The following is a 20,864-nucleotide window of genomic DNA, read 5'->3' as shown; positions in this document are numbered from 1 at the left end:
GGAGGCAGGACGCGCTCCCGGCAGGGCGGCCGCCGCCCCCGACGTGTCCCCCCTCCTCCCGTGCCCCCGCCCCTCCTGTCCCCTCCCCGCCGCCGTCTTCGGCGTGTCCCCCCGCCATCCCCAATGTGTCTCCGCCGCCCCTTTCCGCGTCCCCCTCCATCCCGCCTCGCCGTCCCCGGTGTCCCTCCAGCTTCGCCCCGCGGTGTCCCCCGGCTCAGCGAGGGGAAGAGGGCGGGAAGTCGCCCCCGCCGCCCGCAAGCCCTCCCAAACCCGACCGGGGATAAACGCGGGGCGCCCGCGGCATCGTGGCGAAGCGCGACCGACCCGACAATAACGTGGGAGACCCCACGTAGGGAACCCCACGTCTCCCGCAGCGGGGAGGTCTGCGCAAGCCCCCCTCACATGTGCACAAGCAGGGCAGTACCGCTTTTCTCTCCCCAAAAGCGTACGGCCTCCCAGGAAGAAGCATCCATCGAGCCTACCGGCGGCATCCCGCCTGCAGCCCCCTGCTTCCCCACGTTGGGGTCCCGGCCTCCCACGGCCGCCCCCCGGCTCGCCGTCCTGCTCGCTAAAGGGAGCCCCGGGAACCGCTGCTAAGAAAGCAGAGAGAACCTGTTTCTAGCAGGGGGACTTTCCTTGAAAAGTCACTAAAAATTGGTAACCACACAGAGTCTTTGAAAACGATGTTTTAAAGCCTGGTGAAGTTTAACTAAGCTCATCCCTACTCTCGACTTGCTAGATGAAGGTTTTAGTAGGATACTGTAGTAGATCACCTCGACGCTAAGGAAAAGCATATGCAGTTCTCTTCGACAGCCAGTCCTCTACCAGTCTTCTGCAGTGTCAGGCAACGGAAGGGAATGAAAAACTATACTTTATCTCAGAGTTGCCTTATAATCTTGAGCCTTCTTTTAACATCATCCATGTTAGGTCTCTCTCATTAGCAGTAAGACTACCTTTCACCCATCAGTATGAGATTAGTAGCGTTATTCTTTATTTTAAACAAAACCAGCCTCCCCCCTCTCCACAGGAACGGTATTAGAAAGAACCAGCTTGGGGGAAAATGACACCCTTGACACCTGAAGCTTGTTTTTGGAAGACTTACCATAAAAAGAGTGGCCCAGATCCTGCTAAGGATTGCCAGTTCTGGTGGGCTTGTACAGAATTTGGCACAAGCACAGCATGCATTTCAGCAGTATCAAAAAGACAGCTATCTTCTGCGAGATTTCTGCAGGGAAATGTTACATTTCAGTCTTAGTTCAGTTCATAGACCTCACTAGACATACCGAGCTTCAAAAGCCAGCTACACTCTTCCCAGTCATTACACTGGAAACTCTTGTACAGCTCAGCGTTCGGGTGAGACCCATAGCGCTCGCAGGAAAGGGATGCTGATGCCAACAGCTCTCAACAAGGAGCAGGGCAGGTGTTAGGGCTGCCAGGCAAGCAAGTGTGCATGAAATGGCCACGCTAGCATGGAGGAGTGCAGGAAAAACACACCGGACCCGCAGCGCTGGGCTCTTCATCTGAACCAAGAGAAGCTGTGTGCTCCCAGGATTACTGCTGGGTGCAGTAAGGGGCTCTCAGTGGTCACGGGGATCAGTCACACCAAAGAGGATGCCTTCTAAATTTCCTGGGTTACAACTAACAGTGGAGCTGGTAGAGGCAGGGAGAGGAGGCAGGGCAAGGTTTATAAAATGAAATGACAGAGGTACACATTAAGGTATGAGTGTTTGAAGATGAAAATTGGTAACGAGGGAAAAGAAACCATGGGTACCGTTGAAATTAAACAACAGAGGTAAACCACAAGAGAAATAATATTCTCTAAGCAAAAACTAAAGGAACTTCTTTTTTTTCAGCCTTTGGGGTAAACATGTGGATGGAGACAGAAGCAATGTTTGCAAATCTAACCTGCAGTCTGCTGCCAGAAGCTGGGAGCTAAGTGCAAGCCCACCTTGCACTTCATGCCCCCAGCCACGCTTGTGCCACAGCCTCTGCCTGTGACTGATGCAGACATAGCAGTGCCTCCTTCTGCTTTTTGACATGTGTTCCTGGATAAATATTCTTTCTCACCAGAGGCTGTCTCCAGCTTGCCTGCATCTTATTTTTCAATCTTCAATTTATTCATTTTTTTATCAAGGTGCTGTTCTCACTCCCTTTTTCTTGCCTGGTGTTTTCTTACCTTCCTTCCTTTCCCCATTCCTATCACAGAGCCTGATATTAATGCAAGAACAAGACTGACTTTGTGAGGACCACTGTAATACTCACCTGACTCAGAACTGCAGCCTCTCTTTTCCCCCTTCACATTTTCTCTTCTTCATCTTTACAGAATCTATGGGAGGATCCTCCTGATATCTGTAATTCTAAACTGGCTTTTTCCCTTTTGAGTTTAAGCGTTCCCTAATTATTTTCCATGACAGTTTATTTTCCATTTTGTTCTCTCTGCTTCTTACCAAGGCAGTTGTATTTTCATCTTCTTTTTACATGCAAATCTTTACTTTTAATAATACTTGAGTACTTACATTTCCATTAATTAAAACCTCCACTGATTGAAATATTACAACACTGGGGGAAAAAAACAACCCAGGAGACTGTGTGTATGCCTCCTTTAAAAGGTGAGGGTAATACCTATCTGAATTTGTCAGGTCACCTCGGTCACAAAAGCCATGGATGCAGTCAGGATACTTGGAAGTTTAATCTTTGCTAACTCAGGGTGGGAGGAAAGCATGCACTGAAACCCAGAAGTTTTCAGGCAAAATTACATCAACAGCGGTCATCTCCTTGCTATCATGGGGTGCTCTACCTTGGGGGCCTTCACCCACTTCAGCAGCAGCACTGCAGCATAAAATGTAAATTCACAGTTAAATGGCCTGAAATATTAAGGCGTGTAAAAGTAGAAACAGTCATTTAAACTTACTGGAGACCAAGTCTGGCTTCAAAACCCACTGAAGAACCGTGCCAAAGCATTTACACCAGCCTCCATTTGGACTCTTCCCAAGCCCGCACGCAGCACAATTTAAAGGAACGTGTGGATCACTGACAGCGTTTGCACACGGGAGGAAAAACCTCCTTCTGCACAATAAGTGCAGATGGAGAAAAATCTAATTGTGCTTTCTGGAAATACTGTAGTAATTGGGAGTCCACTTAAATGTAACCCCTGGAAGAAACAAATTTGTCCCCTCACCAGTGAAATTATCCCCAGAGAAGAGATTCTCTGACATTGCAGAGGATCAGGCTGTGAATCTGCATTGGAGGCTAAATACTTCCCCAACTGAAACAGCAAAACAAGTGTATCAGAAGGATAAAAATTGGAATGGAATAGTTCAGTTGGAAAGGACCTACAATGATCGTCTGGTCCAACTGCCTCACCACTTCAGAGCTGACCAAAAGTTAAAGCATGTTGTTTAGGGCATTGTTCAAATGCCTCTTAAACACTGACAGGCTTGGGGCATCAACCACCTCCCTAGGAAGCCTGTTCCAGGGTTTGACCACCCTCTCAGTAAAGAAATGGTTCATGTCCAGTCTAAATGCCCCCTGGTGCAGCTTTGAGCTGTTCCCACGCGTCCTATTGCTGGATCCCAGGGAGAAGAGCTCAGCACCTCCCTCTCCACATCCCCTCCTCAGGAAGCTGTGGAGAGCAATGAGGTTGCCCTCAGCCTCCTTCTCTCCAAACTAGACAAACCTAGAGTCCTCTGCTGCTCCTCACAGGACATGCCTTCCAGTCCTTTCACCAGATTTATTGTCCTCTTCTGGACACATTCCAGTACCTTCACATCGTTCTTAAATTGTGGGGCCGAGAACTGCACACAGTACTCAAAGTGAGGTCACACTAATGCTAAATTTGGGAGCTCAAGTGCCCGTGTCCCAAGTACTGTATCCTATCTTTTGGGACTCAGCTGCATTGCAAGGCCAGCTTCTCTTGCAACACCTCTCATGGTGCTCCTAGTCTTGTCTATACACAGCAACAGGGGGCGGAGGAGAAGGTGCTGTCTCTTGCCAAACCACCCCTCTCTCGACATGGATTCAGGCCATGCCCAGTACGAGTCTCCCACTGCCACTCCACACCAAGAAAAGACGAGTTCTCCTGCGCTTTGCTGGGAAGGCATTAGATCAAGCAACAGAGGGACCTCATTTGAGATAACAGTGCAGTGAAGGTACTTCCCTCACACTAGCTTTCTTGTGTCCAGAGGCAGCAGTAGGTTCTCAGTTCATAAATTGACTCTTACAAAATTTTGACCTAGCAATGGGGCACAGATGATAATGAATAGCTCTGTGGTTCATTACAGTAATGAGATGATTATGATGCCTTAACTCTAATCCTTTGATGCAAATTATGCTCAGCTCTGCATTTTCACCTAGGTATAATGACATGGGTGAGAGAAAAAACACATGGGGAGCAAACTGGTGTCAAATTCCTAAGGGCATCTTTTTTAAAATGGTTTCTTGGATGGAAATGGTAAAGATCTATGTAAAACATTTAATGGACAGTTTGCGTTAATTAGGGTCTAATGCAACCATAAGGTATATAGAGGAAGCGTTGTGCAGAGCTGTATCTATTCCCCACCATACGACCCTGACCACATTCAAAACTGAGCAGTACGACCAAAAGGCTTAGTACACCCGCACCTATGCAGCAAAATTTGAGGGCAGCACCGTACTTGGCTAGAAGAAAGAGATCATCACTGACATGTGGTCTCCACAAAAAGACACAATCATTTCAAATAGCTTTCCTTTATCAAAATGCAGACCTGACGGGACATACAGCTAGGCAAAGTTGCATAAAGTAAGGTCTCTAACAGTAAAGAGGAAAAATGTGACTGTCAGGCAGTATTCATACAATATATAAACCACAATTATGATACTCAGACTCTCGGTATCTTTCACTGCATTTACTTTTTGATCAACGTTTCTTAATCGGGGAAGTGAATACAAGAGCATAGCCAAAGATACTATGTGCCATTAATTTAATAGCATTGTATGACAGCAAATCCACTCCTTTAGAACATGATTAATCAATGTGTTTCTTGAACCAATGAGAAACCTATGGGGTCCTGTAAAACAAAATCTTCCACAGTAGCAAGCTTAAAGTAGAACACATTACATCTTTAAGATTGTTGTCATTAAAGGTCTGTTTCAGTAAATAAAAAAAAAGATTCGAAACTACTATCATGGTCATAAAATAAAAAGTATTTCTTTAAAACAATGATAGCAAACATTCCCTGAGAATTAAGAATCAGCAACAACTATCGCCAGTTGTTTTTTCTGTTACAGTGCAGAAATGTTACAGCACATTTTCTCCATTCAAAGATCACATAGGAGGACTAAAGGCCACAGGTTTTATTTACCATGTACATCTTCTGGTCATTTTTCAAGAGAATTAAGTCCGGACGCAGCAACCCTCAGCACTGAAGCTAACCAGGACATGAGAAGGCAGTTAAGAAAAAGTTTAATCCACATGTTGAGAATGTGTGTGTGTATCTTTTTGGTTGAGAATTCCTTTTTTCCCCCGCCCTGTGCTAGGTTTTCTAAATTTGCCCTTCTAACTGATACGCTATGGCAGCATTCTGGAATATCTCCCCCTCCCTCCCCCAGAAACACACATATAAAATACATACCCACTACCACAATGTTCCACTCGCTCAGACAAGTAACTTGTAGTCTAAGCAGAAAAGGGAGATAAAGCAGAAGAGTGGAGTAACTATTAACATTGAAATAATCAATTTTAATACCTAAAATTAGATTTTATGGCCCATGGTATTGCTGACAGCTGTATGCAGCACAGCTTTATCATTGCATCATTCCCCAGCAATCAAAATTAAAGTGCAGTAAACATTTGGAATTTGGTGCAACTCATTGTCACCAAAAAAAGAAAATCTACTTTTTGTTATTAATTCAGCTCGAGAAGATGGCATTCTGGGGTCAGCTTGCACTGACCCAGAAAAATATAATATCCTATCAGGATCCAAATTCTCATGCTGTAGAAAAAGGTTTCTTTCTTTCTTGCTCTAACACCAAATCAATATATGCCTATCTCCCCACGGCTACCTGCAAGTTCTCTGGCTCTTTCTCCAAGAGAGCACAAACATTAATCATTCTTTCCTTGCAACTTGTGAGTTCTTAGCTCCGCTGATTTCTTTCTTTCATTTCTCCAAAGCATCCAGCAGATCTGGCAGTGTCTGCTATTGCTTGATGTATGAGTGGTGCAACCCAGAAGTGTACAGCATTCATTAACAGGAGACTATGAAAACCCGACCAAAGATCTGCAAAGAGTCTGTTGATGGTAAAGATTGATAGGGTAACAGCAGATAGGAGACAGCTTTAAAAAGGTTAAAAACCCCCCCATCTAGCAGGAAACTGGGAGAGAAGTCTAATATGCACCAATAAGAACTGCAGGAGTATCACAGTTGGATCCTAAAAGTGTAGTCAGAGGAGACTGGAGAAGCATACAAACTGAACATCTCTACTTGCTCCAGAAAAATTCAGATGAAAGTATCAGCATGTGGTCTGAGGGGTCAAAGTAGGCACGCAAAATACTCAAGATACCTATAACATGTTGGGGATATTCTCATAGCTTGGCCACGCTGGATCTGCTATACTTATGTCATGCAGTTAATCTGCACCTATGTAGGTTCACAGAATCAGAGAATGGTAGGGGTTGGAAGGAACCTCTGAAGATCATCTAGTCCAACCCTGCTGCTGAAGCAGGATCACCTAGAGCAGGCTGCACAGGATCGCATCCAGGCGGGTTTTGAGTATCTCCAGAGCAGGCGACTCCACAACCTCTCTGGGCAGCCTGTTCCAGTGCTCTGTCACCTTCAAAGTGAAGAAGTTTTTCCTCGTGTTCAGGTGGAACTTCCTGTGTTCCAGTTTGTGCCCGTTGCCCCTTATCCTGTTGCTGGGCACCACTGAAAAGAGTCTGGCCCCATCCTCTTGACTGGTCTGGACATCAGCTTTCACTTTGGCCAGGCTGTCAGAGGTCCAGAAACACTGAATATATGGTCACATTCCTCTTCTATCTCTTGGAAAAACTTTCTAAGTGAAAATAGAAGACAAGTCTAATAGAACAGATGGTTTTCCTATCTCTAGATCTTGAGGATTGTGATACAATTAGTGTAGTATATATTTCATTTTTTCCTAAGCATTTTCTCTATCATCAGAGTATCTTTCTGCATGACTTCATCAACTGCTTTACTCAAGGAGATCTAACAGAAAAAATGTATGAAAATAATCTTTACCATCTTTGTGAAGCAGCAATCAAAAAGGTCAAACAAATCAGCTGGCTATAAACTATGACATTTACTGTCTATCAAGAGCACTCATCATATTGCACAAGAAAATAATGCAATGTGAGTCACAGCAAAACATTTAAGTATAAATGCATCCAAGCGATACAAACCTCAGGTTGACAGTACTTTACAGTGAAAAGATGCTCTTTTCTCTTTTCTACAGTAACACTATTTCAAAATACACTGCCAGTTACTTTTAGTCTTTATAAGGTTCAAGAAGATTCAGGCCTCTGCTCTCATTATTAGCCAGACATCACAAAATTGTGTTGGTGATTCTACTCTAAAGAGACCAGTTCCTATGTGCCACGGCCACCCTTCGGCTGTTCAGCAGCTGTTGAAGGTTTTGCTGGCTCAAGTACTACCTGTACAGTAAACCGGGTCCTAAAATCTCCACATGCTTAAGTGCACAACAATTCCGTTCAAACAGAGTTTTACTTAAAAACAGACACTAAGGTTAGTGACACAGTTGACACTTTAGCACAAGTCTGGTTGTGACGGAAGAGAGAAAGGTTCCTGGTGTGCCAGATCTTCACTTTTTCTCTATGCAGGAACTGCCAGACATGATGGAGTATAGATCTTGACTAGTTCGTCCCAAGAACAGTCCACTACCTACAAAGCAAACAAAAGCTATTTAGATCCTTCATAAGTGTCATTTTTACAAAAAACAGAAGGAACTTAGAAGAAATTAAAGCATATTGTGGAGTTAATGCTGGTTGGTACTCTGATTTACAATGCTGCAAAATTATACAATAATGCAGTTGGCTTTGTTTTGTTTTTTTAAAACTCTGTTTTAACTTTACTGAAATGCATGCAAATTAACAATCTCCTATTTTTCATACTCCCCATGAGGAAAGCGGGGAAACCTTTGGGTTTCAACTGATTGTTCCAAATAGGCTAAAGAACCTAAGTGAGAATGAAATGAAGGAAGGACGCACAAAAGTCCAGAACTTGTGGTGTTTCTTCTCTTTACAGGGTCTCAGGACCCTTTACCATGATATCTAACCACTTCATGATCAAATCTGAACAAATTTCTTACACTTGCAGGTATGGAAAATTGTTATAGACATTTTCCTAATGGAGAGCTGAAGAATGGAAAAACAAAGAAGTTGACCAAAATGATGCAGGAAGTTTCTTGAAGAATTAAGCCAGAACTCCAGTCTCATACTGGTAAGCTATGAGATCACTGTATTGTCTTGTTGAGAAGAGAAATGTCTATTTGCTGAGCACTGAGAATTGGGGGGTGGTGTTGCTTCAAGCACTGCCTAGATCCCACTTGTCTGATAAGAAGTGATGCCGCTTGTGCCGATGGCATCTTAGAAACACAGCAACTAATTCCAATATAACTGAAACTTTTCTGAATTGCAGGTCCCAAGCTCTATTCTAGATGCAGGCTTGAACCTAAAATCACAAAACATGAAGGTTAACCCAATTCTATAGCATTAAAAGATTTTAATAAATAATAAGATTGCACAGAATAGGACTATAGAATGCTTTAGGTTTGAAAATTATTTGATAATGCACTTCAAAGTCTGTAACAAAGTTAACCACGCTTACAATTACTCAAGTAGATGACCTATAATATATATTCACAGAATATTGTGGAAGACAAGAAATAAGGCAAAGGGAAGAAGAAAGAGAAGAGCTAAAGGGGAAAAGCTGATGAGCCCCACAAATACATGCCAGTAAATTTGGCTGAATCCATCTTGCATTATCTTTACAATGTTCTTTCCAGTTGGGATCACAAAGGATACAGTATTGGATCCTCTGCACAACAAGCTTCCTTCTGCTGCAGACTGCAATTCCTGTTCTCTTCTAGAGCCAGAATGAACAGCTGCACACTAAAAATTTGGAAATCCAACTTCAATATTTGATTTCAGACTATAATTAGCCCATTTTGTGTTTACTACATTGCACTATTATTCATTTTTATAGCTTCCTTAGCTGGTTCTACTTAGTTATTTGAAGTGCTTTCCATATACATCTAAATGGATCAAAAATCTCTTGACAATGTGTCTTTCTATTCATACAACATAATAGAGCTTTGTGTAATATAATGTTCTGCTGCATTGCAGTCCCTCAAATCACACCAAAAAGAGAATTTGAGTTCTCCACTAAACGCTATGTAGAAACTGGCAATCACATAAAACACAGGTTTTTTTAATATTTTCCACAGCTCTGGATCAAAATCTGTAGTTCTATAGGCAACACTTTCTACTTTCATAAACAAGAAACAGAGATAACATTTGGAAAAAATCCCATGAGAATTCCCACCTGCTATCAATGTAATTAGCATCCTTAAAGCAGCCTCTGAACAAATATAGTTACAGAACCATTTATTCTAGCAACACTAAAAATAAACAGGGGATATTAAAAGGGAGTTTGAAAAGGATCACTTGCAGTAATTTACTGGACTCATTGCCTTAATGATAACACATGAAAGATGAAAACATAACCAGCAAACAAAAGGAAAATAAAAGCTACTGCAAATAAAAGTGTATGAAGTTCTCCTGTGCAGCAAGAGGTCTATAATGGAATACTGATATCAGAAACCTTGATGAAAATACACATGCGAAGAACAGCAAACAGGTATGTATGGGAAACTGGGACACTACAGCATGGAACAGCATTACAAAATGCAATAGTGTTTCCATTTCTCCAAGATACAGCCAAGACTGTAAGAGAAAGGGGACAAGTGTAAGCTAACAGAGCGGCAGCCAGCATTAACTGATGGACAGTTGCTACATGCCCCTTTGGGGTATCTCAGAGAGAATCACTGCTTCAAATACAAATGACTGAAAAGAACTCTGGGACAAAGAGAAGTGCGTGTTCATGCAGCTACTGCATCAGTTTACAAAACGCCTTCTCCTTTCATTTTGCTTTTTTTCTTATGACCTGTCTTATACAAGGGTCTTATGACCATTGTATGACTCTCCTCAGAAGAGGGGAACATAGGATATTGAATATAAGTGCTTTAAAATTATTTAGAAATGTCAGTTGTCATGTGACATAGGAACATTTTTAATACATACTATAAAGCTTTATCCATTTTTTTAAAAATAAACTAAATGCTACTTAATTTAAATATTAAAATAGCAGCAGGAATGCCATTGGGATGAGGGCTGATCCAGCACATCACAGTAAATAAATATGGCATAAAAACCCCTGCAAGTTCCTAGAGTTTATATTTTGATCAATGAGATGATGTAACTAACAAGCAGAGAAAATCCTCCTGTGGTAGGGTAAAGGACAAAGGAAAATTGAAAATGGACTCACACGTTATTTGCATACCTGATAAAAGTCCTCACCATTAGGAACACGAAGGCATGGAGTCTTTGTGTGAAAATGTCCACTCTTGGGGACAAATTTTACTCTCAGATTGAAACAAATCCCACTGATTTCAGTATCTAGAGGGTGCATGAGTTACACCTTTTTTTTTTTTTTAAGCTGACATGTAAACAGAGTAGAAGACAGTTTATTTCAGTTGCAAAGAACTATAAATAATATCTTTATATTATTATTTTGGACACCCATATGCCATACAATATTCATTATCATTTATGAATACTAAATTGTCCTTGTAAGTATACAATAAAATTCTACTATAGCAACTTTTAACTATCAGAAATTGCAGAGAAAAGGAGAATAACTAGAGCTTAATTGTAAAACAAGAATATTCTACCTTACACTGACTGGTACGTTACATCAAGAAATAATGCAAATAGAAAAAGCATTCTAAAGCTGGTAATTTTAATTATAACTAAAGCTATATGGGATAAAGGGAGTCTAACAAAATGACATTTACTACTTGTCTCTAATGCTTGTATTTCAGTAGCAAAGTGGCAGTACTGGTGTATATGCTGAGGTACTGTACTGTTATTACTGCAGAATAAACATTATGCCAAGTTATCTGCCAGCAGAGATTTAAGCAAGTCTATTTGAAGCACATAAAATGGGGATCGCTGTATTTCCCTTCGAGTAACACCAAAAAGCAAGCAAACAAATGAAAAACTGCATTCATCACAGGAAGCTGATTGCTTGACTAGAAAATCATAGTTTAACTCAAATGAAACAGCTATCCTATACTTTATTAAGTGTTTATCCTTGTCCCAGAGTATAACAATGTTTCCCAACAATTGATTTAATATTGACATCCATTCATTTATCAAAGCCATTTCCATTGACTCACTGGCCTGGTTTCAGCTGGGGTAGACCTAATTTTCTTCCCAGTAGCAGGTACAGTGCTGTGTTTTGGATTTAGGATGAGAATAATGTTGATAACACACTGATGTTTTGGTTGTTGCCAGGCAATGTTTACATTAAGTCAAGGACTTCTCAGCTTCTCACCCCACCAGTGAGTAGGCTGGGTGTGCACAAGAAGTTGGCACGTGGCTGGGACAGCTGGCCCCAACTGACCAAAGGGATATCCCGTACTTTATGACATCACGCTCAGTATACAACTTGGGGGAAGCTGGCCAGGGGCTGGGACCACAGCTCAGGAAGTAGCTGGGCACTGGTGGTCTGCGGATGGTGAGCATTTGTGCTGTGCACCACTTGGTTTGTATATTCCTTTATTATTATTATTACTACTATTATTATTATTCTCTTCCTTTTCTGTCATATTAAATTGTCTTTATCTCAATGCATGAGTTTTACCTTTTTTTCCCCCATTCTCTCACCCACCTCACTGGGGGGGGACTGAGCGAACGGCTGTGTAGTTGTTTCAGCTGTCTGCTGCATTAAACCACAACACTCGCTAACTGATTTACTCCTCTGACAGGCCCTCTGTTTCCTATTCATCACAATCATCTTGCTTTGCAATAGACTCAGACCTTTTCGAGCACTCAGGAGCAATCCATACAGTCTAGTGTAATTACCTACATGACATTCTGCCTCTCTACAGTTCAGAAGAAGCAAGAAAACAAGAAAAATCTCCCAAGTTAGTAGCTAACTGTTTTTCAGTATCTGAAGGCATAATAAACCCCAAGCCCTAACCAAGATAAAATACATTCAAAAGAACAACTATAAACTTTGAGTTCAGTAACCCCTTTTTGAAGGGGTTTAATCAGAAGAAAGTACAGCCCTCTCTAGATGAGTATTTCCAGAAGTGTCTTGGTGCCACTCAGATTCCAAAGTGCTCATAATAAATCACAGAATAATACGCAAACGTGTCTGAGAGTGACCCATTTCTCATCTTGGCTTTTCTCCATCCCATCCCATTTTCAAATAAAACTAATAAGGTCTGTCTTTTTTCCGTAGAAGAGACAGCGGCAAAAGTATTCAGTTCTTCACTTCCATTAATGCCGTGTTTCCCTTCCTCTTTTAGTCCCTTATCTTCTGTGTCTTTTCATACAGAATTTAATGGTCTATTTATATCATTATTACGTATTTTTGAGGGGTCCTGAGCATCCTCTGTAAGCGTGTGGGATGGAGATTAAGGGGAGATAAAGCAAGCTATTAGGTCTGCTACTCATCAAATTACTTTCACAGGTGATCATTAAAACTGTTTGGTTAAGTACGTAATGGATCATGCATAAGTTTAAATGCATTGAGTACCTATTTTGTACTAGAAAATCCACACCACTACCGTGGCCTTTTGTTTGGTCAACAGTTGCCAAGGTGAACTACACACGATGCCTACTTTTACACAAGAGTGAAAGTGATAGGAGTTTGTAAATTAAAACAATGTAAAAACCAATCTTTTTTTTTAATTTACTTTTGAAAAAAACACACATTGATTTAGTTATTATTTCCAGTAAAGACATAATAAAACAAACCCTGGACCAAAAGTTCTTATAAAGAACTAGGTTCAAACTACAGCTATCAGAAAAAAGATGTTCCAAATACAGCTTAAGAAATCCATTTCTTACTTAAGGAGAGAAAAGATAAAAGACTTTTGGGGTATTATTTTTCAGATTGCAAAGATACGTCACAAAAAGCTGATCTAAAAACCAGGGAGCTGTCTCAACATTTGTTTCGTTGCTCTGACATGGGCGACAAAAAGATGATTTGGTAGTCGTGCTACATATTTCTAAATGCCATTCTTCTGAGTATGCATTTCATCAGTCAGATGTAAAGGAAATTGAAATGTGAGTTGCAGGTTAGAAAACTTCCACAGAATTTGTAGCAAGTCCTCTGTACTCTACAGGTAAGGGGAAGGGTATCTCCTCAATCTTTCAAGAACTATTTTTGATTGGCAAAGTCAATCATAAGTTCCTTAGAAGATACACTGGAACTGGAAAATGCCTTTCTGTGCTTATACTGACCACACTGACCCCAAATGCGGTCAATTTACATGCAGTGAAACTGTGTTTTCTAATGACCCTATCTAATCTTCAAACTCATCCTTCAGCTCAGAGTTAAGCTAAGTTCCTTCCTTTTGGGATATAATCACAGATAATCATAAGCCAAACAATGGTTTTAGTAACAGCTGCAAAATCCTGTTATCCTCCATTGAGTTTCACTAGTGCAATTCACTGGGACTTCTCAAACAGATTTATTGATCATGCAGAAAAGAAACAAAAATCTAGTACATTGACTAAAAGATGAGGCTCACAGAAGTAGCAACTATTTGTAAGCCATTGAATCAAGTACAACAAACAAGCAACACATTTATTGAGTAAGAAACTCCTGCCTCCCACCCCTTCAGAGTCCTTCAGAATCTAAATTGAAGCGCATTTTCATCTCCACATACTTGTGGTTTTTACAGAATTGTGATGCCTGACAGCAACTTTCCAAACACCTTAGGATGAGACTTCTGCTGATAATGGCAAAGAGTGACCATTACTCATGAATGGCTAGCTTTGACTTATGCAGAGAAAGTTTAGTTTTAATGATTTGGGAAAGACATACAATAAGGACCAGTAAGAAATGTCACCTCCCTTTCTCCCCTCCAACTCTGTAAAGGAGTTCAAATTGGTTTAACATTTGCATCTAGTTAAATTTGATCTTTCCACACAAAAATCCACTCTGAAATTAAGTAAAAGAACAGATGCTGTAGGATCTTTTTATCTCAAAGGATCACTAACTGCGTAACTTTAGTAGCATCCTGGAGAAGGACCGTAAGGAGAGATTAAAATGAAGTACAGATAGCAATATAATTATAGCAGTGTGACAGCCACAACAGCTGGGTGGAAGCTATCAGTTCCTTGGCAATTAAGTGTAAAAGATAAGAGGAAGCGATCAAAAGAAAAAGCAGAGAAAGTCTCTGTTTTTCTGTACATTTCCACAAGATGTAATTCCACTGTTCTGAGCCTGTTGAGGGTGCACAATTAATTTAAATGAACAGCAAAATGCATAGCAAAACAGCCTCACTAAAGACATCTTCTGCATTTATAGTTGGCTGTACTGCTTAAAAGCCAACTTCGGCAGCCCCTCTCCTGTCCATTCTCCTGCTTGCTGTGTTGGCATAGCTAATGGCACATTGCACGAGCTGCACATAGAAAACAGGTAGCAGAACAAACCTGTACACCAAAACTTGACAGATGATCAACAATCTCTCCATCAAGCTGGAAGAATTTAGAACTAAACTTCAGTTACCTTCAGGGGATGCAGCTCAAGGGTGTATAGTTTGATATGACCTCCCTCCAAGACTAGTAAGAAACTACAGCTTTTAAAATTTTAGTGATACTGATGCCGTAAGAAAAGTTGTATCATCAGTACAGCAACGTTTCAAGGGATCAACAGACTGATGCGACAAAGCAGACACCTCTGCTCAGTTCTAAGTGCCCCTGGCAAGGGGGAAGGAAGGAGCAGACTGCGGTATGGCACAACCCCGCACCTTTAGGGAGAAGAAAGTGGAAATTCAGGGAAGCTGGATCACAAGGACAGCGTAACACAGAGCACGAGACTAGTTTCATGGGTACTGCACTGATACTATCACTGTCTCCATATTATTTGGTATCATGTGTGCCTATTGTATCTTCAAACGCAATACAGACAAATTGGGGCCAGGCCCTTTCTTGCATCGATACATCCCAGAGCTCCAGGTGCTTTGAAGAAGTAAGAGAAACCAGTTTTACGTGAAGTAATCTACTCTGAGGGAATATTTACAAAAGGAGGTGCAGCCACATGGGGGGCTGGAGAATACAAGTTTGCCTCCCAAACTATGTTGACACAAACAGCTGTTTAGATAGCTAGCTGCCCATTTGTAGTATAATTACCATCCAAACACACACAATCACAGTAAAAGAAAATGGTAAGTGATCATATTTGTGTTGTACATAAATTATTGTAAAACCTAGACTTTAACATGCATTCAGATAACAGATGATTTTGGACTAGAAAACTGACATTTAGTATATCCCCACTTGGTGCAGAACAATTTTAATTTCCAAAGGGAGCACCTCAGTCTTGTACATCGTTGAAGTCCCGTTCTGATTTGGCATGTCGCAGATGTCTAATGGGTTCTAAGTCACTACACCACTTGCCATTATTTCCATTGAAAATCATGTATTCTTGCAAGTTAGGAATGTCATTGTTCATAGCATAGAAGTACAGAGAAAGATTCCTCTCCTGTTCCCATTAGATACTTAATCCTGTTCTCCTCAGCAAGATAGAAAGCCTGGCACAATGGAAAGCATTAATTTATACTTTCCACTGGCTGCTTTACAGAGTTCAGAACAGATGTGAGGTATAGGCTGAGAAAGGTTTTCACACAAAATTCAGAGCTTCAGTTTTTCTTATGTTTGTGTTAAGCAAAATACAGCTTTAGAACTATGACAAAAAGGCTTATATATTTTTTTGTCTATGATTTAAATAAATTCATAGTACATATGTATTTTCTATTGTTTATATACTTATTGAAAGTATTTCAGAATCAAGACAAGAAGTGAATGTTCACAGTATCTGTACTTTGTGTCATTGATGGATTGCCTAAAAGACATTTAAAATTAATTCATTACTTCCATATCCCATTAAACCTACAACAGAAGAAAAAGGCTGCTTTTAAATAAAGGTGCTCAAATAATACCAGAAGAAGTTACATTCACACTTACATGCTGTAGGGTAAGCACAGCCAAATCCCAGTAAGAGCTAGGCTTAAAGGAGTATTAAATTTTAATTCATCAGAACATTCACAGATCACAGATCGTGGTCTAGTGGAGGGTGTACCTGCCTGTAGCAGGGGGGTTGGAACTAGATGATCTTTGAGGTCCCTTTCAACCCAAACCATTCTGTGATTCTATGATCACATACAGAGAAAGTAAGTATCAGGAGTGAAATAAATCCAATGAGCTACAGAGTACAATTCCAATCTATGGTCTAGCATTATCAGCCCCTAGTGAGGAACAGTATGTAGCTGATTACCATTTTCATATTCTACATACATCTTATGCCTATCTAGTGTATATAGAAAGGAGCAAACTTTAATTGTTTTTCTTATCCTCAAACTTTGGAAAGAACTATCACATCTGGTTTAAAAAACTGCATACTCTTAATACTGCTAACAAGGTACATGGATTTGTTCAGTTCTTAATACTGTACACCATTACAAGTTTAAAAGATTTTTGGTGCGTAGGGTCTTGTGCATGCCAAAGCTACTTTGGCTGAAAGCTGGAGTTGGGAGAATTTTCTCCTGGGCAATCTGCCTTGCAAGCTCTCACATCAGCACTTGCAGTTCAGCAGAGAAATACCCTGAATATCATGAGGATCATTTCTGTTAATGCTTTGCACTGTAAAATGGACACTGTTCTACGCACCTGAAAGCTTTAGTTGTCTGAAATTGCTATGAACCTGACACCAATGTTATGGTGGAAAAAATCCAAACCAAATGACCGTTGATTTTATTAAAATTCAAAGTTTTCAACAAATGCTTACTTTATGGAGAGGCAGATATCCCAAAATAGATATCAGAATCTATCAGAATTAAGCACAAAGGAGTTTTCTGTTTCATCTAGCTAATACTCATCTTCACAACCTGGGACTCATCCCTTATGACCAGATCTATGTCCCACATGTTGCCTCCTCTTAACAGGATACTGTCTAAGAACCAGCTTGCCTGCATGTACCTACTCGCTGCCTGTGGATTCTGTTCAAAGCTCAATCAGTTCCACAGAAACACTGTGTAATTCCTAGATCAGATACTTAATCGCAATACCTATTTTGAACACTTTTTCAAAAGTACAGACTGGGTTTTCCTTGACATGTAAAATATACTTCAAAAATGCTGAAGTTCATTGGGCAAAGCCAAAGAAAATATCATCTGGCTAGACAACAAAAATATCATTAAGAATGAAAGCAAAGGTTAATGACCAGAATGGTACTTAATTTGACTATAAATGAATAGCTTGTCCATTATGAATACAGTACCCTGCACGCATGGAGGAGAGAAGCAGTTCAAATCTCAAGTCGTAACTCCTTATAAAGCACACAGTGAAAATCACAAATCATACAAATGCACAAAGAACAAGAATGAATGGGGCTCATTATCAGGTCTTGATGGAGAGCAGACATGAAGGCAACCTACATGTTCGGAACAGCGGCATAAATTTAAGCAAATAATCTTCGCTGGATTGATGTAGAAGCCAGGGAAAGGCTGCAAGTGCTCATACTGGAAGAAGCTATTCAGTAACTGTTCATTCTTTATCTTGTAGTTACAGTTTAATTCTATCACAGGTTTTTAAACTTCTTTTAAAAACCAGAATATTTACATTTTGCATTGCTGTGATATCCAACCCTCACAATACATTAAATCAACTCAACAGAAAAAAACCAGAGAAATATTAAAGCCATTGCAGATGCCAGACTTTGGTCTGGAAGGCACACTGGCATGCAGTGTATATGCATATATACCTCAGATTTACGGATTTTGTGTATTAAGCCCAACATCAGACTTGTAGAATTTCTGTGTGGAAAAATAATACCTGGACGCACAAATGCCCTAATGTAGATGGGTATGCACACCATCATTTTCCTTTTTCCAACACAGAAGTCCATGTGCAGTTGTTTGCTTTCAATTCATTATCTATCATCAATGAGCATTTACTTGGCCTTGTTCCAAGACGGCTATTCCATACACTGCAGTTACAAAAGAAAGAATATCCACAGAGCAGCAACTCCAAGTTTGACAGATAAATCATACAAGAAGAAGTCACATGTAGCCAGACAGCGAGAAACACCATGTACTGAGACCCATTCTGTAACACACAGGACTCTTTGCAACATGCTTGTAATCAAGATGTAATCACGTCCTCAATACGAAATGAAGAAACATCTTCTCACCTCATTCAGATCCATGGCAAAACCCACACCAACTTCATGGAAAGCTGAACTGGGCTCGGAGCATGCAGTGACGTAGCACTGTAAGGCTCTAATGCACTACTATATGCTTGCTGCTCCCTCTGGCCCCAATTCAGCCAGGCTTGTACCTATGCACTCACCTGGGATGGAGTTTTAATTCCCAGCAACTGGCCTTCAAGCTATTCTTACCCTCCTCTGATGAAAAATAACCTGAAACTTGAGAGGTTTTTTTTCAGCCTTACAAATTCCTTTATGTGGTTCACAGCATGGCCTCGTGAACTGTTACTGCAGCACCTCTGAGGCAACAGAATTAAGGGAACAAGCAACCAGGCAGGAAACTCTTCAAGCTGGCATTTGGCTAGAATGGTTCCACATGCATTAAGCTAAGTATTTTATCAAACTTATATCTTTCTCCTGTGCCCTTTTACCAGTGGCAGAAATTACAATGGTTTTATTTGCTTTGTCCAATCAGAACTTCAAACACAGAAGTTACAAGTAATTTTTAGCTGGGGTAAAAAATTAATTTCACTGTGAATTAGAAAGGAATCTAGATGCAAATGATATCTGTGGTGCATTAAATACTGCATTAGTTATAGTTAACTCAGTGACAGTAATTTCTGTGTGAAAACTATAGGCTTTCTTCTTTAAAAGCAAATAATTAGCTTTAGTTTTTCTGCCTTTCTTACCTAAAAAAACCAGTTCATACTACAAACAGCAATCCTCTGTTTACAAAACAGAAACCAGAAGCAGAGGAGAATCCTACCACAACCAGTACATGCCCCTGATAAAATCTGTTCCACTCATTCACGTCAGCAGCTGAGGGTTTTAGAATTCTAACTACATATTAAGCCTCTTCTAGTACTCCAACTATTACGACAAACCAGGTGTAGGTATTCTGTGTGACACTACCAATGTTTAACTTGACATTCTAAGTAGATGCAAGAAGGCTTTGTATCCCAGCTTGGCATTCTAGGCCCTTCTCTATTACTCTTCCTTCTGAAACAAAACTACCTCATTTGCCCTGAGCTCAGCGTGGCTTTCAGCTATCTGATTTTGCAATTCTGTCTGTCCTACCCAATGTTAAGTAACAGCTTTATAAATAAAAATGGAAGTGAAGTGAGGTTTATTTAATAAGCATTCAGCCAGACTCACTTCCAGAAGCCTTCTGCAATCTGGTGGCTCTTATTCAGGATCCGAGTCCTGCAGTCCAGTCATGACCACAGTGAGTGGCTGTAATAGGCAACAGGTCAGCTCTTACCTGACCACGATTGTGAAGACTTAAATCCAGTCCACATGTAAACTCAGTATGATGCTCGACTGTTTCCAGCAAAGGGTTACGCTTGGAAAAGTCCCAGAATCTATAGAGAGAGGGAAGGGGGGAGGGGAGGAATAAAAAAATCAAACAAACCACAATTAAAGTAATTGAAAGGCCATTTCAAAAATATAATGCAAGATATTGACAAATCTGTTGCTGCCAGGGTATTTAAAAAAGCAAACTCATCCACTTAGGAAACATACAAATCATATTCCTGCAAAGCCATCTGCTGATTTGCATAAATTAAACCCCACTGGGCAAAACTATCTTTCTCTCCTGTTGCAGAAACTGAGATCAAAGTGGGCACCAAAGAGCAGTGATTGGGACATTATTAAAACAGAACAAAATGTAGGCTAGAATACTCTTATATTTCTTGATGGCTGGGGAATTTTATCCCTGAAAGACATTAGCACAATTTATAATTTTTCTCAGTTTTTGGTATTGTTCATTATGGGGTCTTTATTTACTGAAAATTACATGTTAATTTAGAGATATTGGTCATTCCCAGTCTCAAATTTGAGACTGTATTCCTGTAAAACAGAATTTAATATTGTAATTTAATAACAAATTCGTTCTACAAAGATCAGTTGCATTACGCAGTTAATTCTACTAATTCATATTTCAAAAAGCAATTTTTTTTCCAGCCTTGGTTGATAAAAATGCTTAGAGAATAAATTTTTGAAGTGCTCTACTTCTCCCAGCTACTGCCCCATTAGATGCAATGTCCATCACTGCATTAACAGCAAGGATAAGAGCGGTACAAGATAAAATGGGATGAAAGCATAAGTACAAGAAATCTTAGTCATGAAAAAAGGATTCAGGAATAGAACTTTCAGATAATAACATACTGCCAAGACACCATATGACAGCACAAAAGAAAGACTTGTTTTTCTTTTTTATGTTGTAGATACTACTTAGATAAGTCCACAGGCTGCAAAGTACAGCACATTTTGTGGGCTGGCAGCTGTAATCAAATTTTCTACTGCTCAAATTTTCTCACAGTGGTCAATGATATGCTTTACTACTTCTCTAAC

General features: G+C 40.4%; 1 protein-coding gene across 3 annotated transcripts in view; it reads right to left on the bottom strand.

The window, feature by feature from the left end:
• Positions 1-5,315: 5,315 nt before the first annotated feature.
• The window catches only part of PEX7 (peroxisomal biogenesis factor 7), a 45,781-nt gene continuing 30,232 nt past the window's right edge, over positions 5,316-20,864 (bottom strand). The window contains exons 9-10 of one of the 3 annotated variants that reach the window (XM_075748207.1): positions 19,774-19,873; positions 5,316-7,889 (exon numbers count right to left, since the gene is read on the bottom strand). In XM_075748207.1, coding sequence (XP_075604322.1) covers positions 7,821-7,889; positions 19,774-19,873 — 169 coding nt within the window. In that variant the 3' untranslated portion in view covers positions 5,316-7,820. Of the gene's footprint in view, positions 7,890-7,940; positions 9,119-19,773; positions 19,874-20,864 lie in introns of those variants that run through there. The other 2 variants (XM_075748206.1, XM_075748205.1) reach the window with 2 other exon arrangements.

This window comes from Balearica regulorum, chromosome 3, assembly GCF_011004875.1.
Source record: "Balearica regulorum gibbericeps isolate bBalReg1 chromosome 3, bBalReg1.pri, whole genome shotgun sequence".
Classification (NCBI taxonomy): Eukaryota; Metazoa; Chordata; class Aves; order Gruiformes; family Gruidae; genus Balearica; species Balearica regulorum.
The sequence above is the reverse complement of the archived record's forward strand: the minus strand, read 5'-3'. Positions and strand labels throughout refer to the sequence as shown.